Source organism: Gobio gobio, assembly GCF_949357685.1.
Source record: "Gobio gobio genome assembly, chromosome: 3".
Classification (NCBI taxonomy): domain Eukaryota; kingdom Metazoa; phylum Chordata; class Actinopteri; order Cypriniformes; family Gobionidae; genus Gobio; species Gobio gobio.
The window spans coordinates 56,861,832-56,888,579 of record NC_137099.1 but is presented as its reverse complement, the minus strand read 5'-3'; the positions used below and the strand labels follow the sequence as shown (position 1 = coordinate 56,888,579).

Genomic DNA, 26,748 nt, shown 5'->3' with positions numbered 1-26,748 from the left:
TTTTATTAAAAAAATTTTATTGGACCACCCATATTGAAATTAAAGCATGTTTTATGGTGCATAAGATTGGTGCACAAACGGTAGCTAAGGTAGCTCAAAAACACATGAAGAGAAGTGTTAGAATAAAACAACATCAGCATTCGAATGGTATTCTGAACTCATTCCAATTTGACCTTTGACATAATCTGACATGAAATTCATATAAATTTAATTGATCTCATAGATGTGGCTGTTGTGGTTTGTGGTCATAGCAGCACCAACTGCTGCAGTTAATGTGGTGAATTCAGATGACTTTGACATAGTCCTTTTATGTTTTCCCATTTTAAATGCCTATTGCCTGCCGTGCACAGTTAAACTGATGCCACCGGGGTGGCGGTGCCACCGGCTTGGGCCCGTCATCGCTGCTCGCAGCTTTAATTTCTCATTATTGTTTGTAATAGTCCTGTGATTGTCCAGCAGTGTTCTGATCTGAGGGATTGTGCATCAAAAAGTTTGAAAGATACACACAGACATTAAAGAATCACCGTATGAATCGCAATAAAGGTGACATGCTTCATGCCGCAATGCATTCTGGGTGTATCATGCAAAACTAGTCTATAGCTCCCAGAATGCATTGTGGCATTAAAGGGATAGTTCACCCAAAAATGAAAATTAGCCCATAATTTACTCACCCTCAAGTCATTCTAGGTGTATATGACATTCTTCTTTCAGACGAATAAAATCTGAGATATATTACAAAAGTCCAGGCTAATCCAAGCATTAGAATTGTATTCATAGTTGCTCTGTTTTTGAAGTCCATAAAAAGTGCATCTGCCCATCAAATAACTGCTCCACACGGCTCTGGGGTGTTAATAAAGGCCTTCTGAAGCGAATCGATGCGTTTGTGTAAGAAAAATATCCATATTTAAAACTTTATCAAGTAAACTTTCGGCCGACCGCCTTCCCTGTTCAATTTATGGAAAAACTGTTGAAAGTTCCCCTGCCAATTGAAAGACTAACGCGACCAGGTCCGCTCGTCATGACGTCCCGTACGCATCTTGAGTTTCACTTTCAACATTCAACACTTTTCCATGGAATGCGGTCGGTCGAAAGTTTACTTGATAAAGTTTTAAATATGAATATTTTTTCTTACACAAACACATCGATTCGCTTCAGAAGGCCTTTATTAACACCCCAGAGCCACGTAGAGCAGTTCTTTGACGGACAGATGCACTTTTTATGGACTTCAAAAACCTAGCCTGGACTTTTGTAATATAACTCCAATTTTATTCGTCTGAAAGAAGAATGTCATATACACCTAGGATGACTTGAGGGTGAGTAAATTATGGGCTAATTTTCATTTTTGGGTAAACTATCCCTTTAAGCACGTCACCATTGTTGAGATTCATATGCTGATTATTGATGTCTGAGTGAGTCTAGTAAATGCTGGAGATAAAAATGTTTAGTGGACAATGTAGAATTACAGGCTTGCTATAATTAATAATACAAAATTATCATGTATCAAAAGATGAGATTCTGGATGACATCAGTGAAATAAACCACTATATGATGATCATACCTTTATCATCAAGCAAGACAATATCATCAGATCACATTCTCTCTTGCTTTACTTGTCATAACAAACACAGTTACAGCAGCCAGAGAAAAACTTTTTTTTTTTACAGAGCGGGGTTTATTCCAACCAAAATTCAATGTGTTTCTGACGTTGGAGCTTGACGTCAAGCAAACGTTGGGTTTAGACGTCAACTCGACTTTCATTTTCAACCAAAATATGACGTCTTGCTGACGTTGGAGTAGTTGGAGTTCAACGTCTTCACATTGACGTACTGTGCCTGTTGGGATGGTGAGAGAACATTGTGCTTGGGACGTTTTTCTTCTTCAAACCAAACTTGGGTCTCCAGCCGACAAAGTTTAAATCCCGTCTGGCTAACGCTAGAGCCCCTAATGTTTTCTCATTAGGTCAGTAGGCGGAGAGTAGTCTTTTGCGTCTGTTTGAACACATTTGACCACATGAGTGTCTACACTACGAAAGCAATCCAGTCGAATGCTTTATCAACTACCTCTAGAAGTGGTCGAAAGTGGAAACGCTCAAAACATTTTATACCCAGTTTACACCTGTATTTAGCGTCATCCAGTTGTGATCCGATCGACCAAAACACATCTTAATAACAGGTGTAAACAGGGCCTTGGAATCATATTCATTTTGATCTGTTTAAAAGGGAATGTTTATCATTAACTGGGAGCCCCCATGTTTGTGTGACATCTTACATTTCGCAAAATCATAGAGTTTTAGGTTTCAGCACAAGGTTCCAAGGATTAAGTCAAACTTCTTTGAGATCGATTGCCCTTTTCCAAGTTGAATGGAATGCAGTATATCAGTCTGTGGTTGTGAAGGACGCTGGGACACGCAATCAGCTCTGGCAGGTAAATATAATACTTTTTCTGTGTGTGTACGGTTTAATTTTCTTCTTCACATCAATCATTCATTTGACCGTAAAGGAGAACAAGCAAGATGTGATTGTGTGTTTGATGCTGGAAATTGATTTAAAGTTTTGTTTTAAAGGGTGTGTGTGTGTGAGAGAGAGAGAGAGAGAGAAAGAGTGAGTAGAATCGTATCAACATTCATCATCTCTAAATCCTCTTCTCTGAAGTCTTCAGAGAAGAAAAATCCCTTTTCTGTTTTCTCATCCTTTTTTAAAATAGTTTGGGCCCAAAAGTCTGAGACCATGCTGAAAATCTGGCGTTCCCAATGTCATTTAAACCAGAAAAACAAACAGAACGTGTTTGGGGTTTGAAACATTTTAAACAAAGAAATGCTATGACGTAAAATAAGGAAATATTTCAGACTCATTCAATAATCAAATAAGCAAATATTGTGACTTTGATCACGTGCCATTTCCTCTGAACTGCTTCCTGTGGAACAGCTTAAATCATCCACTGCTTTGCTAAAATTATACTTTGTGTGTAAAGGACTCGTATTCAACTCTAAAAATGTGAAATCGATTTTCACTAGTGGTCTCAGGCGCAGTTTTTGGTTTGTCATTTTACAGAGATTGCACTCACAAATAGACATTTCTAGCTGTTGAAATACTTTAAAGCTGATCCATTCCAAATAGAATTTTCGATGATTTTTTTCCAAAGGCCATTTCCAGGTTTCCATGGCCGTGAGGACCCTGGTGTTTCCAGCAAACGCTGCACCCTCCACCCAAAACAAAAGTATCCTGGCATTGTTCGAATGGGCTCTGACGACCTGCCGAGGTCACAGGTCGCGACTGGAGCTGGAAGTGGAGGCGGCGGGCATCGGGTGGAGACTGAGCTCTGCTGCGCGGGAATGCGGAGTCGCTGGCACGTTCGGGGGCGTGGCTTGAGGCTGAGGCCACACCTTCCACAAGAAGGCAGAGGAAGAGACAGGCGGACAGACACATATTGAAGGCATGAACAGAGAGACGATGAGACAATAGAGCACAGAAAAAGAGACGGCAGACAGAGAGAGAAACAGCATTTAGAGTGTTGACTGGCCAATGATCTGGGGTCTTGCAGGCTGAGGGCTCTCAGATGCGCTCATGCAAGACTGTAACTGCAGATCCTGCAGAAACACAGAACAGGACAGACAGTGGCACCTCTGCACTGCTGTGTGTGTGTGTGTGTGTGTGTGTGTGTGTGTGGTTGATGATGTCAAAGGGATAGTTCACCCAAAAATCTAAATTCTGTCATCGTTAACTAACCCTCATGTCGTTCCAAACACGTAAGATGAAGATCTAATTGATGAAAGAGCTTTCTCCATTCTCCATTGACAACTACACAAATGACACTTTAAAAAGTCCGTAAAGGGATTGTAAAACTAATCCATATGAATTGAGCATTTTAGTCCAATGAGATTCATTTTAGTCCAATGAGGTTCATTCTCGTGTTACGCAGCACGTTTGAGCTTCAGCAAGAACCAATGAGGTTCATTCTTGTGTTACGCAGCACGTTTGAGCTTCAGCAGAACCAATGAGGTTCATTCTCGTGTTACGAAGCACGTTTGAGCTTCAGCAGAACCAATGAGGTTCATTCTTGTGTTACGCAGCACGTTTGAGCTTCAGCAGAACCAATGAGGTTCATTCTCGTGTTACGAAGCACGTTTGAGCTTCAGCAAGAACCAATGAGGTTCATTCTTGTGTTACGCAGCACGTTTGAGCTTCAGCAGAACCAATGAGGTTCATTCTCGTGTTACGAAGCACGTTTGAGCTTCAGCAGAACCAATGAGGTTCATTCTCGTGTTACGAAGCACGTTTGAGCTTCAGCAAGAACCAATGAGGTTCATTCTTGTGTTACGAAGCACGTTTGAGCTTCAGCAGAACCAATGAGGTTCATTCTCGTGTTACGAAGCACGTTTGAGCTTCAGCAAGAACCAATGAGGTTCATTCTCGTGTTACGCAGCACGTTTGAGCTTCTCAAGAACCAATGAGGTTCATTCTCGTGTTACGCAGCACGTTTGAGCTTCTCAAGAACCAATGAGGTTCATTCTCGTGTTATGCAGCACGTTTGAGCTTCTCAAGAACCAATGAGGTTCATTCTTGTGTTACGCAGCACGTTTGAGCTTCAGCAAGAACCAATGAGGTTCATTCTGGTGTTAAGCAGCACGTTTGATCTTCTCAAGAACCAATGAGGTTCATTCTCGTGTTACGCAGCACGTTTGAGCTTCAGCAGAACCAATGAGGTTCATTCTGGTGTTACACAGCACGTTTGAGCTTCTCAAGAACCAATGAGGTTCATTCTCGTGTTATGCAGCACGTTTGAGCTTCAGCAAGAACCAATGAGGTTCATTCTCGTGTTATGCAGCACGTTTTAGCTTCTCAAGAACCAATGAGGTTCATTCTTGTGTTACGCAGCACGTTTGAGCTTCTCAAGAACCAATGAGGTTCATTCTTGTGTTACGCAGCACGTTTGAGCTTCTCAAGAACCAATGAGGTTCATTCTCATGTTACACAGCACGTTTGAGCTTCTCAAGAACCAATGAGGTTCATTCTCGTGTTATGCAGCACGTTTGAGCTTCAGCAGAACCAATGAGGTTCATTCTCGTGTTATGCAGCACGTTTGAGCTTCAGCAGAACCAATGAGGTTCATTCTGGTGTTACACAGCACGTTTGAGCTTCTCAAGAACCAATGAGGTTCATTCTCGTGTTATGCAGCACGTTTGAGCTTCAGCAAGAACCAATGAGGTTCATTCTCGTGTTACGCAGCACGTTTGAGCTTCAGCAAGAACCAATGAGGTTCATTCTGGTGTTAAGCAGCACGTTTGAGCTTCAGCAAGAACCAATGAGGTTCATTCTGGTGTTACACAGCACGTTTGAGCTTCTCAAGAACCAATGAGGTTCATTCTGGTGTTAAGCAGCACGTTTGAGCTTCAGCAAGAACCAATGAGGTTCATTCTGGTGTTACGCAACACGTTTGAGCTTCTCAAGAACCAATGAGGTTCATTCTCCTGTTACGCAACACGTTTGAGCTTCTCAAGAACCAATGAGGTTCATTCTTGTGTTACGCAGCACGTTTGAGCTTCAGCAAGAACCAATGAGGTTCATTCTCCTGTTACGCAGCACGTTTGAGCTTCTCAAGAACCAATGAGGTTCATTCTCGTGTTACGCAGCACATTTGAGCTTCTCAAGAACCAATGAGGTTCATTCTGGTGTTACGCAGCACGTTTGAGCTTCTCAAGAACCAATGAGGTTCATTCTGGTGTTAAGCAGCACGTTTGAGCTTCAGCAAGAACCAATGAGGTTCATTCTGGTGTTACGCAACACGTTTGAGCTTCTCAAGAACCAATGAGGTTCATTCTCGTGTTATGCAGCACGTTTGAGCTTCTCAAGAACCAATGAGGTTCATTCTCCTGTTACGCAGCACGTTTGAGCTTCAGCAAGAACCAATGAGGTTCATTCTCCTGTTACGCAACACGTTTGAGCTTCTCAAGAACCAATGAGGTTCATTCTTGTGTTACGCAGCACGTTTGAGCTTCAGCAAGAACCAATGAGGTTCATTCTCCTGTTACGCAGCACGTTTGAGCTTCTCAAGAACCAATGAGGTTCATTCTCGTGTTACGCAGCACATTTGAGCTTCTCAAGAACCAATGAGGTTCATTCTTGTGTTACGCAGCACGTTTGAGCTTCTCAAGAACCAATGAGGTTCATTCTCGTGTTACGCAGCACGTTTGAGCTTCAGCAAGAACCAATGAGGTTCATTCTCGTGTTACGCAGCACGTTTGAGCTGCTCAAGAACCAATGAGGTTCATTCTTGTGTTACGCAGCACGTTTGAGCTTCAGCAAGAACCAATGAGGTTCATTCTCGTGTTACGCAGCACGTTTGAGCTTCTCAAGAACCAATGAGGTTCATTCTCGTGTTACGCAGCACGTTTGAGCTTCGGTTTGTTCTCGTGAGTCAAGCATGTTTGAGGTTCTGTTTATGTTCGCTAATCAATGTTAATATGTGAATTAAAGCCTAAATGAAATCTATTCATCATATAAAGCGATCATGTCTCTTCAGAAAATTTGGACTAAACATCATATAGATAAGTTTTACGATCTCTTAATGAAGTTTACAAGTAGGTACAAGTGGTAGTTGTGTATGCTGTCAATGGAGGGACAGAAATGGTTTAGATTTCATTTAAAAAATCTTAATTTCCGAAGATGAACAAAAGTCTTACAGTTTTGGAATAACATGAGGGAGTAATTGATGACAGAATTTACATTTTTGGGTGAACTATCCCTTTAATTAGCAGTTTCCCAGCTAACAAAAATATGTTCTAAGAACGCTTTGAAAGCGAAGTTATTTTTCTTGGTTATGCGAATGTTAAGGGAACATTCCATTTTTTCATTTTGCTAACAGTTAATTTACAATGTTCTCTGAAATAAGTAACTATTAAAAATTGCTAAAAAATCATCCATTTCAGGAAAAAAATACCATGAAGACCAGATAAATATGAATACTCATTCTTTTAATGTTACTGAAAGAATGTTTGTTTATAACTTTGAGAAGACGTTCTGAGAACGTTCCCTGTTAGCTGGGTTAGAAATTCAGAACCCGATAATGAAAAGCCATTATTTATCTCAAAACATGCTTCAGCCTTTCTCCATTTGCGTTCCACAGAGAAAACAACAGCATGTGTCTGCTTTGAAACAACACCATGGCTAGTAGATAATGACAGAATTACATTTTAGGCAAACTCTCCCTTTAAATTGCACAACATTCGGCCCTTCATTTTCCCCCAACATATTCACCCATTTACATTTTTGTCTTTTTTCCTTTCTTCCTGTTTCTCATTCTGTAGAATAACATGTTCTTACTGCTGCACAATGTGGTTCTAATTCAGTTTTGCCTCTGAGATTCCCTGCTGGTATACTCCATAAAACTGTGAGAGCAAGACAGAAAATAACCCTTTTCCACCAGAATGATTTCAGAGATGCTCAGACGTGGGATCTGTGAACCGCAATTAGAGCTGGCCTGCTTTACCACTGTCTTGAGAGACAAAATATTAAATACATAACAAATGAAATTCATATATTTATATATGTATTAAAATAAAATCATCTTATAAAGTTCTAAGAGCCGCTGTGTAGCTTGACAAAAATAGGCACAATGTATCCGTAAAATGTAATACTTCCGGTGTTTACAACTTTGTTTTTTATAATGGGAGCGATGCACTTTGTTTTGTGCCAGAGCGATTTGTTGTTCTGAAAACTTCAAGTGGCGATGATTGATTCCTGGTTGGAGACCAGCAGGTTTAAGGGTCCTTTGTCGAGCCAATTTTTCTGCTGTGTAAACATGCAGAATGGAGCCAAATTGGTCTCCGGATCCAGCAGCGGTGGAAAAGGGCTAACAGAGAGAGAGAGTGAATGTGTGTCTGGTGTCTTCACCAATCACATTCAGTTTCCGTCCAAGCAGGGAAAGCCAGTCTGCCACAGAGAGACATCAGATCTGATATCAGCTCTGCGGGTGCAGTAATGACTTAAAGGGACTGGCTTTTTCTCATCGATCCTAGATCGGATGCCATGATGTCCATCAAAGGCAAGGAATTCTTCAGTCATTCAGATCTGATTCAGTCTCACGAGCCGTACAGCTTTGATTTCCCCAATGAATGAACCATGGGATCGTCTGGTCTCACTCTCATAATACACTGACTCACACACACACACACACACATATTCCCTCATGGTCCACATGGTCAAGCTGAACTATAACACACAGTGAAATGCTTACATTTCACCATCTCCAGGCAATATTATCAAATATAGCTGAGGGGGGAGGGGGGGGGGGTTGTGTGTACATTGGCTATTTTAAAAACAACTTCAAGTGGGGTTCATCCAATTATTATACACTCACCTAAAGGATTATTAGCAACACCTGTTCAATTTCTCATTAATGCAATTATCTAATCAACCAATCACATGGCAGTTGCTTCAATGCATTTAGGGGTGTGGTCCTGGTCAAGACAATCTCCTGAACTCCAAACTGATTGTCAGAATGGGAAAGAAAGGTGATTTAAAGCAATTTTGAGCGTGGCATGGTTGTTGGTGCCAGACGGGCCGGTCTGAGTATTTCACAATCTGCTCAGTTACTGGGATTTTCACGCACAACCATTTCTAGGGTTTACAAAGAATGGTGTGAAAAGGGAAAAACATCCAGTATGCGGCAGTCCTGTGGGCCAAAATGCCTTGTTGATGCTAGAGGTCAGAGGAGAATGGGCCGACTGATTCAAGCTGATAGAAGAGCAACTTTGACTGAAATAACCACTCGTTACAACCGAGGTCTGCAGCAAAGCATTTGTGAAGCCACAACACGCACAACCTTGAGGCGGATGGGCTACAACAGCAGAAGACCCCACCGGGTACCACTCATCTCCACTACAAATAGGAAAAGGAGGCTACAATTTGCACGAGCTCACCAAAATTGGACAGTTGAAGACTGGAAAAATGTTGCCTGGTCTGATGAGTCTCGATTTCTGTTGAGACATTCAGATGGTAGAGTCAGAATTTGGCGTAAACAGAATGAGAACATGGATCCATCATGCCTTGTTACCACTGTGCAGGCTGGTGGTGGTGGTGTAATGGTGTGGGGGATGTTTTCCTGGTACACTTTAGGCCCCTTAGTGCCAATTGGGCATCGTTTAAATGCCATGGCCTACCTGAGCATTGTTTCTAACCATGTCCATCCCTTTATGACCACCATGTCCCCATCCTCTGATGGCTACTTCCAGCAGGATAATGCACCATGTCACAAAGCTCGAATCATTTCAAATTGGTTTTTTGAACATGACAATGAGTTCACTGGACTAAAATGGCCGTCCCACAGTCACCAGATCTCAACCCAATAGAGCATCTTTGGGATGTGGTGGAACGGGAGCTTCGTGCCCTGGATGTGCATCCCACAAATCTCCATCAACTGCAAGATGCGATCCTATCAATATGGGCCAACATTTCTAAAGCATGCTTTCAGCACCTTGTTGAATCAATGCCACGTAGAATTAAGGCAGTTCTGGAGGCGAAAGGGGGTCAAACACAGTATTAGTATGTGTTCCTAATAATCCTTTAGGTGAGTGTATATCGTAAAATGTTTGAAGAATTATCTCTTGTTCGGCATCAATGAAAATATAAATGACTTTTTATTGATAGATACAATAATTACATTTATAGATTTTAATTGAATATCCCAAAAAATAGTGTTTCAAATAATTGAATTTCCACCAAAAAATAAATGGAAGCTTTAGCGTAAGTTCTGCCAGGAAGACTTAATTGTCATGTCACTTTAATTTTATCTATCCAATCACATGCTAAATACCTGGGTATAAAAGATCGGTACTTACTCATGTCTGAGTTCGCAGATGCTGACGCTCCCATTCACTTGACGATCCGGGCGTTCCGTAGTGGTCGATCGCTGGTCCTACGATAACTAATAATGTGTTTACAGTGGCGTTCTAAGTCCATGTCAGCCTTTCATCTGTTCAATGGGTTACCGCAGTAACAGACGCGAGTGCTTCACTAACAAGAGCAAGTCTCACGTCAGACTCAGATCAATCGCTTCATGAGGACTATCTGGGCATGTTATCAAAGACACGGCGGTGGTTTTCATCACCATTCTGGCGACATCACTACATCAGCATTTATCACAGTGATATGCATATGGTTATGCATTCCGATGCCGATTGGGTGTAGTATATTATTTTTTTTCAACTTTGTCGCAAGCATGTCTGTATAGAGCACACACATGCATCGTGTGAGACGCGCACAGGTGTTTGCCGGTCTGCTCGTGCAACGTGATCTCTCGTTGTGACTCGTTTGTGCCCATAGTGCTCGTAAATGATTCGCATGACACCGGTTACCGCTATAGATAGTATTTTGTTATAAAACTGAAACAGAACAGATATGCACAGCATATTTTGACTCTATCATTCTCCCTACGAATGCAAGGAAAATTAACACGGGTTTTAAAGCAACATGCACCCAATTAATCGGGGCTTCATGTTGAACTGAAGTTAAGCTGAAATCGCGATTGGGTTCAGTGTTATCAGATCATTAAAATTGAATTTAAAAACTATGCTGAGCAAATAAGAATATTTAGGTACAGCACCGACATCAGTGCTTTGATCCGGTCTGATTCAATGGCGTTAGATTCATCTTCCAAGTGTTGTGAGTTCGTCACATATGCAATTTAACTGTCACAACAAAGTTTCAAGCTTGAAGTGTTGGCTGTCATCCAGTAGAGTACATATTTTGCTCAAACATACGGGGCACCAAGCGTTGGACCGGCTTCCTTTCGTGATTCGATATGGCTTCCTTCCCTATGAGGAAGATCTGTAGCGTTCTGTGCTCATATAAAGGTGCTGTTTTATGTTCAATCTTCAGGTGCTACATGGAAAGCCTAATGAAATACTCATCCACCTATTCAAGAAAAAACATCTCAAATTAATTTTCTAGAAATTAAACAAAAGTGTGCTTTGATGAACACAGAAAAACACATTTTGATGGTGAGAACAAGAAAATATATGTAATTCGCTGAATGGAAACATTTCGTTTTTTATACGTATTGTTGAAGGTTAACAATGTTTGCAAGATAAATGAGTTTAAATTATCTCCTTGATACATTCTTTGCATTATGATACTTTTTGATGTTGTGATGGTAATGACGTTTTGCAGTGCCAGTTGGCAAATGGATATAAAATACTCAAATTACATTTAAGCTCAGTCGTGGCCATTTTTATATCTTTACATCAAGCATGTAAACATTGTCTTGACATAACTTTAACAAAATTCAACCAAATTTCATTCATCAAAATGTAAGATGGCAAAATAGCCCCCAATTGAAGAATCACCCTTATATTTCTAGAAACTTAGAATTTGGTGTTATGTCTCCCTTGGTCTTCCGTGCTAGGACGCCATGGCTACATTCATGAATAAAACATATGTGTATCTCGCTTGTACTCTCAGCATCATATGTTGGGTAAGGTTTGCATACAAAACAAGGTTGACTTGATATTCGATAGCAGTAGGCTACTAATTTAATTCCTTACTCAATCCGACCTGTTAACATAAGATTGCATCTAAATGGCAGCACGGGAATACAATTATTCAAATCTTTTATGAATATAGTGAGCAGAGTGCACTCCTTTATAAACGCATGAAACTGCCAGATGCTTCAGTTCAGATAAACTCAGTGGAAACTGCTGTGGTCAATCTGACTACACCGAATCATGATCTATTGGATGTTCTACTATTCGTTGGTCAAACGTATGCACTGGAAGGCAGAATTAGCGGTTAGAATAAGCTCTGAACCATTCAATCCTGATTGTGTGTTTTGTGTAGCGCCTCCAATTGGGCATTGTATTCGAGTGCCCAACGGACATTACATTTATGCATTTGGCGGACGCTTTTGTCCGGGCACCTTGAGTTGCATTCAGGGTGCACATTTGGCGTTTTCGGGTCTTGCTTTTCCTGGGAATCGGGCCCGCGGCTCGGCGTTGCTGGTGCCATGCTCTACTGTTTGAGCTACAGAAAAGACATGCCTGTGATCAGTTACACTCACACTGAATTCTATCGTGACTAAAACAATATACAGGGGAGTAAATATAGCATTGACTGTTGCACAGTCTGCATATGCGTATTGATTTCTGGCTGCGCCGCAAACAGCGAGTTCTCTCGCAGTAAGTTTCTCTTCACTAAAGCTGGCACACACGGTGCGCTTATAGACATTGTGATTTGTTGCTTTTCAGACTGCGATCCTGATGCCACCCTGGGGGATCTCAGTGCATTTACAGCAGGCTGTATGTTAATCAGACGCACGAAGACGTGTCTGGAGTTTTACATCAACTAATTCACTAAATTATCATGGCGTTGGGGAACATGTCAAACTAATTATTAAAGACATCAGATTTTATTCTAGGAATTTTTAGGATTGCGATATTGTCTCATACTGCCAAACGTGGCTAAAATCACACAGTATTATCCTGGCTTAGGTATCAAATGAAGATTTCGCTTCGATCTCTTTCATAGGTTCGGTAGCGGTGTCGGTTCCTATATAGCTAGTTATGGTTTTATTAGCTAGTAAAGCTTAAACATATAAAACATAATTTTTCCTTTTGCAAGGGCATCGTCCGGTGTTCTCAATCACATGCGCATGTTATGTATTTGTCATGCTGTTCTGGTTTATTTTCTTTTGGGTGTTCTCTCAGCAGGTTGACGGTTAGATGGTGTTCTATCAAGATGTGAGCGGGAGCTACGCCCAGGGGTTTAGAATCCTCCTAACTGCAGATGGAAAGATGTGTGATCTCTAACTCGCCTGTGCATGGGCCATTCTTTCAGATTGGTGTTGCTACGAACATAGCTCAACGCGCAGAGTTGGCATCCTCTACTAAGGTCTCTCCTATCAAGAAGCATTTGAATGCAGGATTCCATGATGGTCAAGATGGTTTCTTCAGCAATGCTTAAACCATCAGGCATGTTCATTAAACTCTCCCATAATTCCAAAGGTAAAACTAGGATTACCTACTTGTCTTAACAAACATCAGGTACGTTCAAAGCTTTTAAGGTTGATCTTCCACTTACACCGATATTCCGATAGAAGCCATGTTTTATAAGCCTTTCGGCTTCATGTGTCCAGGGAAAATCACTTTAGAAACTAATCAGTTTGATTCTACTCTCGGTCTTTCCTGTTCTGATCGTCACTTCTCACCCAATTTCTTTACTCTTTTACTTAAGCATTCTAGAATGACTTTAAAGGTTCTGGTATCACATGAACAATTTCTAAGATGAAGAATAATTACTGTCCCTTCACTTCTAAGGTTAAATATCTTCACGTTCATCCTAAGACTTCTGACCACTCCCCCCTATTTTTATCTAATGGAGCACCTCTCTCTAAGGCCTGGTTCAGACCCACTTTTATACTGACTTAAAAGCTGCAGTTTACCTCCTTCTCTTCATATCAGACTTTCTACAGCTACGACAGCGGAAATTCTAGGCCAGCATTTAAGCTACCGTGAAGATGATGTTCTTCTGCATTCAAGTCTTATATAAGACAGATTCTAAAATCATCCTTGAAGCTCAGCAAGCTCTCCAGTAATGGTTCTGGTAAATCCCTATGCAACTACTGGTGGTGGTGTTCCGGCCAATTCGGCTCGGTACGTTATGATAGCATGGTCTTTCTACTATATCAAAGATGGCGTGTGGCCCTGCGGCCTTGTCTCTGTGGTCTAGCAGACTGTGTGGCCCTGCGGCCTTGTCTCTGGAAAGAAAGAAAAAAAAAAAAAAAAGAAAAAAAAAAAAAAAAGATATGAATTGCTCATGTGTAGTACTCCTCTACAAATTATAACTTCAAGTTCTGTTTAATCATGAAGTGGCCTTTAGCCATCAGCAGGCGGCGTTCCATGTTCACACTTAACATGTTAACTCTTATTCTTCTTCTTTGTAGGAACTCCAGGACACAAGACCGGTGGGTCTATTTTATTTACCTTTTTTCGTGTGGCCCTGCGGCCTTGTCTCTGTGGTCTAGCAGACCGTGTGGCCCTGCGGCCTTGTCTCTGTGGTCTATCAGGCCGTGTGGCCCGGCGGCCTTGTCTCTGTGGCCCTGCGGCCTTGTCTCTGTGGTCTAACAGACCGCGCGGCCCTGCGGCCTTGTTTCTGTGGTCTAGCAGACCGCGCGGCCCTGCGGCCTTGTCTCTGTGGTCTACCAGACCGTGTGGCCCGGCGGCCTTGTCTCTGTGGTCTATCAGGCCGTGTGGCCCGGCGGCCTTGTCTCTGTGGCCCTGCGGCCTTGTCCTTGTGGCCCTGCGGCCTTGTCCTTGTGGCCCTGCGGCCTTGTCCTTGTGGCCCTGCGGCCTTGTCTCTGTGGTCTACCAGACCGTGTGGCCCAGCGGCCTTGTCTCTGTGGTCTATCAGGCCGTGTGGCCCGGCGGCCTTGTCTCTGTGGTCTAGCAGGCCGTGTGGCCCGGCGGCCTTGTCTCTGTGGCCCGGCGGCCTTGTCTCTGTGGCCCTGCGGCCTTGTCCTTGTGGCCTTGTGGCCCTGCGGCCTTGTCTCTGTGGTCTAACAGACCGCGCGGCCCTGCGGCCTTGTCTCTGTGGTCTAGCAGACCGCGCGGCCCTGCGGCCTTGTCTCTGTGGTCTACCAGACCGTGTGGCCCGGCGGCCTTGTCTCTGTGGTCTATCAGGCCGTGTGGCCCGGCGGCCTTGTCTCTGTGGTCTATCAGGCCGTGTGGCCCGGCGGCCTTGTCTCTGTGGCCCAGCGGCCTTGTCTCTGTGGCCCAGCGGCCTTGTCTCTGTGGCCCAGCGGCCTTGTCTCTGTGGCCCTGCGGCCTTGTCCTTGTGGCCCGGCGGCCTTGTCTCTGTGGTCTAACAGGCCGTGTGGCCCGGCGGCCTTGTCTCTGTGGCCCTGCGGCCTTGTCTCTGTGGCCCTGCGGCCTTGTCTCTGTGGTTCAGCAGTCCGTGCGGCCCTGCGGCCTTGTCTCTGTGGTCCAGCAGACCGTGCGGCCCTGCGGCCTTGTCTCTGTGTCTAGCAGTCCGTGCGGCCTGCGGCCTTGTCTCTGTGGTCTAGCAGTCCGTGCGGCCCTACGGCCTTGTCTCTGTGGTCTAGCAGTCCGTGCGGCCCTGCGGCCTTGTCTCTGTGGTCTAGCAGACCGTGCGGCCCTGCGGCCTTGTCTCTGTGGCCCTGCGGCCTTGTCTCTGTGGTCTAACAGACCGTGTGGCCCGGCGGCCTCGTCTCTGTGGCCCTGCGGCCTCGTCTTTGTGGCCCTGCGGCCTTGTCTCTGTGGCCCTGCGGCCTTGTCTCTGTGGTCTAACAGACCGTGTGGCCCGGCGGCCTCGTCTCTGTGGTCTAATAGGCCGTGTGGCCCTGCGGCCTCGTCTCTGTGGCCCTGCGGCCTCGTCTTTGTGGCCCTGCGGCCTTGTCTTCGTGGCCCTGCGGCCTTGTCTTCGTGGCCCTGCGGCCTTGTCTCTGTGGTTATACATGTTTTATATATAAATATATATTATATAAAACAAAAATGGCCAAATGTACATTTATGCAGCAGCAGATATGAATTGCTCACGTGTAGTACTCATCTACAACTATAAATTCAAGTTCTGTTTAATCATGAAGCGGCCTTTAGCCATCAGCAGTTGGCGTTCCATGTTCACGCTTAACATGTTAACTCTTATTCTTCTTCTTTGTAGGAATCCCAGGATACAAGACCGGTGGGTCTATTTTTATTTTTCACCATTTTTGGGGGTAGGATAGGCTCCGTCCAGGTGGAAGTATTCTTCCACTTATTCTTGGGGGTCGGCTGCGCCTCTGCCTTCGTCTTCAGGCAGGATATGCAGAGTCCGGACCCTCAGATTGCGAGCTACGGACGGGGCCTATGCCAATATACTTTATTGCTTGCTGGGTTGTTAATAAATGGATAATTGTCACAGTATTTATTCTCCCGAGTCTTTCTGGCAGAAATGGAAGCTTTAGCGTAAGTTCTGCCAGGAAGACTTAATTGTCATGTCACTTTAATTTTATCTATCCAATCACATGCTAAATACCTGGGTATAAAAGATCGGTACTTACTCATGTCTGAGTTCGCAGATGCTGACGCTCCCATTCACCGCCATCCTCCCCACCACCTCCAAGTCAAATCCTTCCCTACATCCACCCCACCACCACCAGGATGGTCCCTTCCATACCTCACGTGGGGGTCGGCTGCGCCTCTGCCTTCGTCTTCAGGCAGGATATGCAGAGTCCGGACCCTCAGATTGCGAGCTACGGACGGGGCCTATGCCAATATACTTTATTGCTTGCTGGGTTGTTAATAAATGGATAATTGTCACAGTATTTATTCTCCCGAGTCTTTCTGGCAGAACTACATTACTGGTCAAAAGTGTGACCTGCTTATTTGATATTATTTAGAAAGGCATCAAAACCATAAAATAACACATTGTAGTCGTATGACTAACTATTTTGATGGGTCGTGTTGTTGTTGTTGTTGTTATTTATGTGATACAAAAAGAAACACTGATGTAAGATTTTGATTTTGGTTTCTTCTTCTTCTTTCACACACAGATGCTAATATACACGGACATTGGGAATGTTTATTGGGAACATATGAGTAGTGTTCTCCCTAAGGGCACTAAGGGGGTTATGACTGACGGACAGGAAGACGCGCACTCACAATCTCTCTCTCTCTCTCTCTTGCTCCATTTACTGCTCACTAAATCAATTTCACTGAGATTGTCTCTTTGGGGAGTGAGGAAGGAGCAACATGTTGGCAGCTGTATCGAATGTGAAATTCTCAACATGTTTGTAATCTACGGAGAATTCACAAAACACAGCGGCGAAGGCCAAAACCAACTGGCCCTAACTGTACTGATTGTTATTCTTCTTTGAGAAAACATTTTAAAGGACTAGTTCACCAAAAAAATAACAATCCTGTCAGCATTTACTCACCCTCATGCTGTCAAGCAATCTAATTTAGATCTAGAGCAATCTCGAGTAGATCAAATGTCTTAAATGCTATAATATTATGTCTTCTGAATGGTTTTTGGGTGATTTTTTTTATTCCGTCCTTTTTGGTCACAGCAGCGTCATGTGAAGTTTCTGCTAAAATTCTCACGTGTTTCACAGAAGAAAGACATACGAGTGAGTAAATGAGAGGATTTTCATTTTTGGGTGAAATATGCCTTAAACAACCAACTATACAATACAAACATTTTTGACACTTTACAATAAGGTCCCATTAGTTAATGCCTTTACTAACAATGAGCAGTGCATTTGTTACAGTATTATTAATCTTTGTTAATGTTCATTAATAAAAACGCAACTGTTCATCGTTAGTTCATGTTAGTCACATTACATAACATTAAATAATACAACTTTTGATTTTAGTTATGCATTAGTAAATGTTGAAATTAACATGAACTAAGATTAAAAAATGCTACACATTTTTAGTGGTTAAAGTCACGATGAAATCAAGATGGACTGTTCTTATTTTTTTATTGAATATTGAAGTATCCCAGCAAGCAATAGCTGTCATTTCACAGTCTTGGTTAACTATAGACCACTATATAGTCGCCTATGAGTAACGCACTTCTAGGCAAAATAACCTTGAATTTGGTTACATGTCGTTTTTGCCAAAATAACTTGCGAGATGAATGATATTCCATCATGTAAGCAAAGTCAATAGTTATTACAAGGTTTCATTTCTTTGATATGTTCATGTTCTAGATGACTAGTCTATACTTGGGCTATGGTTTGACATCTATAAAATTTTCACTGACAGCCCAAATTTTGCCTTGTTTTAGCCTAGACGTCAGGGCTGTGTTTGGACGGCTATTAGACATCTTTTAAAGGGATAGTTCACCCAAAAATTAAAATTAGCCCATGATTTACTCACCCTAAAGTCATCCTAGGTGTGTATGACATTCTTCTTTCAGACGTATACAAATACAGTTATATTAAATACTCCTGGCTAATCCAAGCTTTATAATGGCAGTGAATGGTTGTGTCAGTGGTATGGTCAGCGGTACGCAAGTCTACTTGCGCTAAAAGATTAACCCTTGACGCATGCGCATTGACGAACGCAGAAGCACAGAGGATAGAGCAAAACAAAACACCGGTCATGAATTAGTCTAAAATGAGAATTTTTAAATGCCAGAGGAATTCGATGTAAGAGAAGAGGGTTTGAGTTTGTTACCCAGCCCTATCCATGAGAGCTTGACATGCTCCTGTACATCATGTTGGGGGTTACTCTTTTAGCACAAGTTGACTTGCGTACCGCTGACCACTGACCGCCGGAAGCTAGTTATTTTAGTCTAGAAAGTTTTAAATATGGATATTTTTCTTACGCAAACACGCCACTTCACTTCAGAAAACCTTTATTAACCCCCCGGAGCCGTGTGGAGCAGTTATATGATGGATAGAAGCACTTTTATGGACTTCAAAAACGACCCATCAAGTCACTGCCATTATAAAGCTGGGAAGAGCCAGGACTTTTGTAATATAACTCAGATTGTGTTTGTCTGAAAGAAGAATGTCATATACACCTGCGATGACTTGAGGGTGAGTAAATGATGCTGCAATTTTCATTTTTGAGCTTTAAACGCAAATTGCTTGCTGGGATTTATTGTAAATGATTTATCTGTGCACATCTCTTTTTTAATTATTATTATATGCCATCTTAATCTTTGATCAAAGTAGCTTCCCCTCCCTCTTGCAGCGACTTCTCTTTACTGGCGATGAGGGCGAGGCAATAACCTGTCACTCACATGAGATCGACCAATAGCAAACCACAACAATCCAGTCAATTCACCATGGACAGAATCAAGCCCCGTTCTACATTTGTTCTTGTTTGTGAAGCCGTTTCACTCGGATATACGTCACAATAGGGGGGGCAACTTCCGTTTCATGGTGAATTTGACTAACGTTAAAAATTAGAATCTTATTGTAAAGTGTTAGAAGATCTAAAACAACAAACACATCAGACAAATGCAAACAGCAGAATGTCTAAGACTGAAAATATCAATGTTCTAGCAATATAAACAGGGTTTGACATTAACTCTTTTGCTCACCAAGCAATGTGGCTAGTGCTTTTCCAAAGTTACTAGCCACTCAGCATTTTCACTAGTAACAATTTTGACATCGATACCATGGGGAAAAACTGCCATATAGATATTTTTAATCTTATCTCATACAACCCCAAATCAGAAATAGTTGGGACGGTATGGAAAACGCAAAAAAAAAAAAAAGTGATTTCTAAATTTTGTATTTCATTGCAGACAATATGAACACAAAATATTTCATGTTTTGTCTGGTCAACTTCATTTCATTTGTAAATATGCATCCTTTCCTGTCATTCAGAACTGCAACACATTTCAAAAAAAGTTGGGACAGGATCAATTTAGGGCTAGTAATGAGGTAAAATGGTTAAATAATGATGTGATTTGAAACAGGCGATGTCAACAGGTGATTGTAATTATGATTTGGTACAAAAGCAGCATCCAAGAAAGGTCTAATCCTTTAGTAGCAAAGATGGGCAGAGGATCGCCAGTTTGCCAACAAATACGTGAGAAAAATATTTAAATGTTTAAAAACAATGTTCCTCAAAGAAAGATAGGAAGAGATTTGGATATTTCACATTCAACAGTGCATAACATAATTAAAAGATTCAAGGAATCTGGAGGAATTTCAGTGCGTAAAGGACAAGGGCGCAAGCCTAAGCTGAACAACCGTGATCTCCGATCACTCAGGCGGCACTGCATCAAGAATCGTCATTCATCTATAAGCGATATCACCACATGGGCTCAGGACTACTTTGGCAAACCTTTGTCAAGTACCACAATACGTAGTTACCAGTGATGCGCGGGTCAATGTATAAACAACCCGCACCCGACCGACGTTTTCAACTAACCCGCCCGCAACTCGGACCGCAAAAAAAAAGAAGAAAATATTGTACCCGACCCGCATTTTTTAAAAGTAGTAAATGCTCATCGTAGCTCATTGGGCCATTGAGAAAATGTTTCAGGCCCTGGCGTGGTGCGCTCAGAGGTGCAGCAGCGAGAGCAGGAAGTTCTTGAGGCGGCCCATCATTTTCCATTTCAGCTCCAGATGCATATTATTGATGAACGCGATGTTTATGTTTCGACCCGGCTTGAAGAATTCATCAGCCCACATTTGGAAAACATTTGGAAAACTGTGAAAGCCCTTAGGAGCGCAAACTGTTATTTTTCTGAATGCTGTATGATATAGCCTAGTGTTATGTAATACAGGCTTGATTTATTCATTTATTTCGTTTAATTTTCTTAACAATTAAGATGCTGCATGTGTTTATCCAGTCTAATCGAAGTGTGCGTCTCTCCCCCGACTTTCCCAACAAAAATCCCGCCCCCTCTCAGAAAATACATAAAACTGACTTTAAATGCGTTTAAAAGTAGCCTATTAAAATGGTACAATGGCATTGCTCAGTTCAACGTTTTGGGAAATCGGGCATTTTGTCCCGCGTCAGCATTTATTCAAAAGTTAATAACGCTCAACATTCAAAAGGTAAATAAGGATTTATTGACGATCCGACCGACCGTGACCCGAATATCATTAAAAATATTTTTGGATGACTCGTAACCGCGGGTAACCGCGGGTGGCCGCGGGTGGCCGCGGGCACCCGCTCATTTTGGATCAACCCGCGCATCACTGGTAGTTACATCCAGAAATGCCAGTTAAAACTGTACTGTGCCAAAAGGAAGCCCTATGTTAACAGTGTCCAGAAGCGCCGTCGACTTCTCTGGGCTCGGAGACATCTGGTATGGACCATCACACAGTGGAAACGTGTACTGTGGTCAGATGAATCAGTATTTTTTGGGAGGAATGGACGCCGTGTGCTCCGGACCAAAGAAGAAAAGGATCATCCAGACTGTTACCAGCAACAAGTCCAAAAGCCAGGGTCTGTCATGGTATGGGGTTGTGTCAGTGCCCTTGGCAAAGGTAACTTGCACTTCTGTGAAGGCACCATTAATGCTGAAAAGTACATAGAGATTTTGGGGCATAATATGCTGCCTTCAAGAAGACATCTTTTCCAGGGACGTCCATGCATTTTTCAACAAGACAATGCAAAACCACATTCTGCACACATTACAAAGTCCTGGCTGCGGAGGAAGAGGGTACGGGTACTTGACTGGCCTGCCTGCAGTCCCGACCTGTCTCCAATAGAGAGTGTGTGGCACATTTTGAAGCGCAAAATGCGACAACGAAGACCCCGTACTGTTGCCCACCTTAAGACTTGTTTGCAGGAAGAATGGGACAAAATTACACCTGAAACACTTCATCACTTGGTGTCTTCAGTCCCTAAATGTCTTTTAAGTGTTGTGAAAAGGAATGGCAACATTATAATGTGGTAAATGCTTTACTGTCCCAACTTTTTTTGAAATGTGTTGCAGGTCTGAATGACAGGAAAGGATGCATATTTACAAATGACATGAAGTTGACCAGACAAAACATGAAATATTTTGTGTTCATATTGTCTGCAATGAAATACAAGTCAAAGTAAATTTAGAAATCACTTCTTTTTTTCTTTTTTTGCGTTTTCCATACTGTCCCAACTTTTTCTGATTTGGGGTTGTAATTTGGCAGCAGGTTTATTAGATAAACCTGCTGTCACTTTAAGGCCTGATGCATGGATCCATTATATTGTTACACATGCGTTTGTGCATAACTGACTGTGTTTACTTACGTGAATACTCGCCAAGACCAGCAATTTTACATTATTTTGTGTGTATTTTACTGTTTAAGCGCAATAAGCAGCGGAAAATAACTCAATTTAGTCCTGAGAGGCGGCTTTATGTGTGCGCACTTTGAGCACAAAATCTGTGGGAATGAGTCTAATTAGGCGCAATACGCGCAATCCCACAACGAAATTCAAACCCTGTAACACTAACAATATTCATCCGGAGAAAATGAAACGAGTGAGTGAGTGGAGGCGGGTTTGTATGTCACTCACTGTCGGAGAGATGAGAGAGAGAAAGAGACGCTGGTATTGTGTGTCTATTCTGTGAAAGAATGAGTATTGGAAGCGTTTCAGATATTTCAGTATCAGTATGTATCGAAAAATCTATATTTTTGACAACACTACATTGCACTTAGTTTATTATTTCAGATGCCTTTTTAAAGGATATATTTATATTTATATTTATATTAGGCCTATATATAAAATTCAACCCGCCAACCTGCGTTACACTCCACTGCTAATGTTAATGTCAAGCCCTGAATATTAAACAATGTGTGACGTGCTTTCAGAGTGACTGTACCTGGCTGCCCTGTACGTGTCCGTTAAAGTCATTGTTCCGAGGTGTCAGGAAGGAGTCATGGGTCGTGGTTTTCTCTGTCCGCGGCACACTGGGATCGCCATCCTCCACGCCATTCGCCTTGCGCACGCAGAGGACCTTCCGGAAGCTCTGCTTGAAGTTGTCAGACAGGAACCCGTAGAGCAGCGGATTGGCACAGCTGTTGGCGTACGACAGGATGACCGCGAAAAAGTACACCCCTACCATCACGCTGTTCTCCGGGAGTATGAACACCAGGTTTACGATGTTAATGATGTAGAACGGCAGCCAGCAGAGGACGAACACCACCACGATCACCACCACCATGCGGGTCACCTTCCGCTCGGAGCGTCTGCGCTTCGTAAATCCCGCCCGCGCGCCGGACGACTTCACCTTGACCACGATGAGAAGGTAACACATGCAGATGACCAGCAGGGGGCCGAAGAACCCGAGCGTTGCCGTGTAGAGAATGAACGCCGTCGACCAAACGTCTCGCGGCTCCGGCCAACTCATGTTGCACGAGTTGAACATGTCCTGGACGTCTGAGAATATCACCACGGGAAGAACGACGACAAACGAGAACGCCCACACCGCTGCGCTCACTACTTTAGCTACTCGTGGCCGGCGCCACCGTGTGGAGCGGATGGGATGCACTACCGCTAAATAGCGATCGATGCTCATCACTGTCAAACAGAAGATGCTCGTGAATTGATTCAGCGAGTCTGCCGTCATTACGACGCGACATAGGAATGAGCCGAACGGCCAGTAGGAGAGTACGTTTTGCGTCGTGAGGAAAGGCAGGCCCAAAATATACAGCTCATCGGCCACGGCAAGGTTTAAAATGTAGATGTTCGTCACCGTTTTCATCTTGGCGTAGCGTAAAACCACGTAGATAGCCAGAGTGTTGCCGGTAAGTCCGACGATGAACACGGTGAATGATATGACCGCGGTAACCATCGTGCTGCTCCCGTGGAACGGCATGCTTTGATCTGACACATTGCCGGTGTAATTCCCAACTGGAGTTCCTGAAAATCCCAGTCTGGTGGAGGATGAGTCATAATCCCCTGGGATGAACCCGGATTGGTTAAATGACCCCATTCTGGATCTGGAATGGACAGAGAGATATAAAAGGGTAAGAAACAAGTGGGAAAAGGGACGAGTGACTGGATGGAGAGTATAATGAAGCTCAGTGGAGGAAGGGTGCATAGTTTCACTCTATGTTTGTGTTTGTCAGAGGGACAGAATACGGCTTGTAAATTTGAATGTGCTTGTTTTACAGTGAGAGATCAGAGAGACTGAATGAGTGCAGATGATCACACCTCAGCTGTAAAGATCAGAGCCAAAACAGCAAACCCACACAAGGAGACTGAAGTGACACAACGCATCTTTCTCTCTCTCTGTCTCCTGTTTTCTTTCTCTCCTCAGTGCTGCATAGAGGCAGAGCACGTTTTAGCCACACCACCACTGAGATTCATTTTTTTTTTAAACTATATAAAAAGCCCTGCACTGAACCTTTTAGATGTCTCCCTATTCCAGCACATCTGATTCAACTCAACAGCTCATTAACAGAAACTCCAAGACCTGAAATGAATGTAATTAAGAGAGACATCCAAAAATGTCCTTGAGGACTATATAGGGTTGGTTTAGAAGCACTATACTTCATATCTAGTGCACCGAATAAGCTTTGTCAAGCTATTGTACAAAGGCAAACCAGTCAACTATTGTTTTTGCAACAATTTCAATGAAAAAATGCATTTTTATTGATTCTGGTATTTCTATTAGTCCAGAGATCCATTTTCACAGTTTGTATTTGAGCACAGATGAGATGAGTCGAAACTGTCTGGCGCAGCACATATAGTCTAAGAGACTTGATTTGATTTCAGTCAACCCTTACATGTATCACAACTCTGTAGCTTTAAACAGTGCACTAGTGATTCTAACTAACACTTTTTAGTTAACTTTACTCAGTGTCTTAACGTAATTGTAAAAATCTAGTAATCTGTACTATTCACACACAATGCCTTGTTTATTCAGAAAACCCAAGAGTAATTGATTTGTTTGAGTGCCATTTGGTCAAGCAAAAAAAAAAAAAAAAAAGTTTGAGACGGGGCAATTCTTAATAGCCTTTTCCCTCATGTCCTGCACTTCTGCAGTTATCTTTCTCTGTTTGCATTCACTGATTTCCCAAAGTCATCTTAAATGTTGAATTGTTAAAACAACTGAAACATTTGTGAGGACATCACATAATTGATGTTGATTTTCCTAAAATGTTTTAGTTTGAACTCACCATTATGGTGATCAGTGTTCTCATTGGTTTGGCACGCACTTCATTTATATTATTGCAATTATCTTCCTATTGATGCAGCGATGCAACAATAAATCACAATTATTTGATTTCAACGGTAGGAAAGTAATAAATGGGTTGATTTTAAAAAGTGACGTTATCGTTAATTATTTGGTCAGAAGTTATGTAACCTTTTAAAAGCAATATACTTATCAAATAGTGATCTTTAACAGTTTTATTGCTAATACTTGTGCCTTTAAGTTAACACCATGTGGAACTTTTAGTTGAGTTGGTATAATCCCTCTATATTTGTGACAATATCTTGCAATTGATCATGCTTGAAGCACACACAACTTGTCACATACTTCTAATAGCTTATTATTTGTATAATAACAATGTAAAATTATGTTGAAAAGGCTGATTCATTGACGTGGCATGTTGTCAGGATATTATCGAAAACTGACTCTCAGAAAAGTGACTATAGGCTATAGCTATAGTATGTAGGTAATAGGGGCTATAGTATATCATTTTATATTTTAGATGTATAGACCTTAACCCACAACATTTGCCCGCAGAACAAGAGAAAAAAACGCACTTGTGCTGAAGCGTCTCGACTGGATCTACTACAAAACCTTTTCTTTCAAACTAACTACCTTGATAAACTGTGAGAAGAACGTCTGCATGCCGGTTTTTCTCGCGTGGTTGCATTCTTCAGAGACATTATTTATGATTATTGTTTAGAAATAATACTTTGCAAACTGCGTGGAAACTAAAAATGCATATTTTAGGCTGTTCGGCTGATAAAACAGAACTGGTCAATTCTAAGGAAATTGAAGCATTGCAGAAGCATTGTTTATAAACGAAAACAGTCATTAAGTCATCAAACATTAAGGATAAAATCCTTACAATTATTACTACAGGATGCCTTAACTTAAATGGTTTGTTAACACAAATTAACTTAATAACCATAAACAAAAATGTTCCTCTGGGCTTACCTGAGTCTGTATCAGTAAAACGCAGGGAGGCGTGAAACACCCCACGAAGGAGACGAGAAGAGTAAGTAAAAATAACAAACACTGAAAAACATTGTGTGTGTTGAATCTGTCAGCGCAGTATCTGTTGAATTAGCCACAGGACAAGCTTTTGCGTGCGCGCTCTCGCTCTACACCAGTGCCTCTCGCGACAGGTGATGGCATCTGGTGCCCGACTCACTCTGAGATCGCACTAAACACAGAGAGAGAGAGAGAGAGAGAGAGAGAGAGAGAGAGAGAGAGAGAGAGAGAGAGAGAGAGAGAGAGAGAGAGAGAGAGAGAGAGAGAGAGAGAGAGAGAGAGAGAGAGAGAGAGAGAGAGAGAGAGAGAGAGAGAGAGAGAGAGAGAGAGAGAGAGAGAGAGAGAGAGAGAGAGAGAGAGAGAGAGAGAGAGAGAGAGAGAGAGAGAGAGAGAGAGAGAGAGAGAGAGAGAGAGAGAGAGAGAGAGAGAGAGAATGCGCGCGAGCGCAGTTTAGTCGCAATCCTGCAGTCAAGTCGTGCGCGCGCTCCTGATTTTCCTGAAACTGATTTTCCCTCACAGAAATGCTTTAAGTTTATACAGAACAATAGGCCGCATGACTATTAAAGGAAAAACAACAAAGACATTCATATTTTCATAATTTGTGAGAAAAGATGAGACCCCCAACTTAAGACTGTAAACACAAAATTAGTTCTTGCGTTCAAAAACGGATGTTTTTTTGTTAAGATTTTTGGTATTGTGACATTTTCATGGCAGTTGATCACATTGTCTTTCCAAATGTTTATTACTATAATGTGTTCGAACTTTTGCTTTTGAGTTTGTAGCCTACCTATATGTAAAACTCTCAGTGGTTCATTACAAAGAATAGTGTCAAAATGCAGGAAATCTTAAACAAAAAAGAGATTTCTTTTTTGTGACCTTTTTTGTGACAGGTTTTGTGAGATTCCCACCTTTATGCATCTCAATGTGGCACTTCCAATATGAACTATCTTTATCCGTTCAAATAAATGGCACGACCCATATGGAGAGCTGAGAAAAGTTTGATTACTGACATGATCTGGAGGTAGATGTGCCTTTAACAAGCTTACAGTAGCTGGAAAGAAAGAGGTGCGAGACAATTTGAGGCGTACGGCTCACAGGTGTCTCCCTCAAGCCTGACATTTGTACTGAG

General features: G+C 42.4%; 1 protein-coding gene across 1 annotated transcript; it reads right to left on the bottom strand.

The window, feature by feature from the left end:
* Window positions 1-1,660: 1,660 nt before the first annotated feature.
* LOC307123218 (somatostatin receptor type 5) lies at window positions 1,661-25,781 on the bottom strand. The gene is made up of 3 exons (XM_079811671.1): window positions 25,563-25,781; window positions 22,269-23,388; window positions 1,661-3,586 (listed from the first exon to the last, which is right to left on the bottom strand). The coding sequence occupies exons 2-3, from the start codon at window positions 23,379-23,381 to the stop codon at window positions 3,503-3,505; spliced, it is 1,197 nt and encodes a 398-aa protein (XP_079667797.1). The 5' UTR covers window positions 23,382-23,388; window positions 25,563-25,781; the 3' UTR covers window positions 1,661-3,502.
* Window positions 25,782-26,748: the final 967 nt, after the last annotated feature.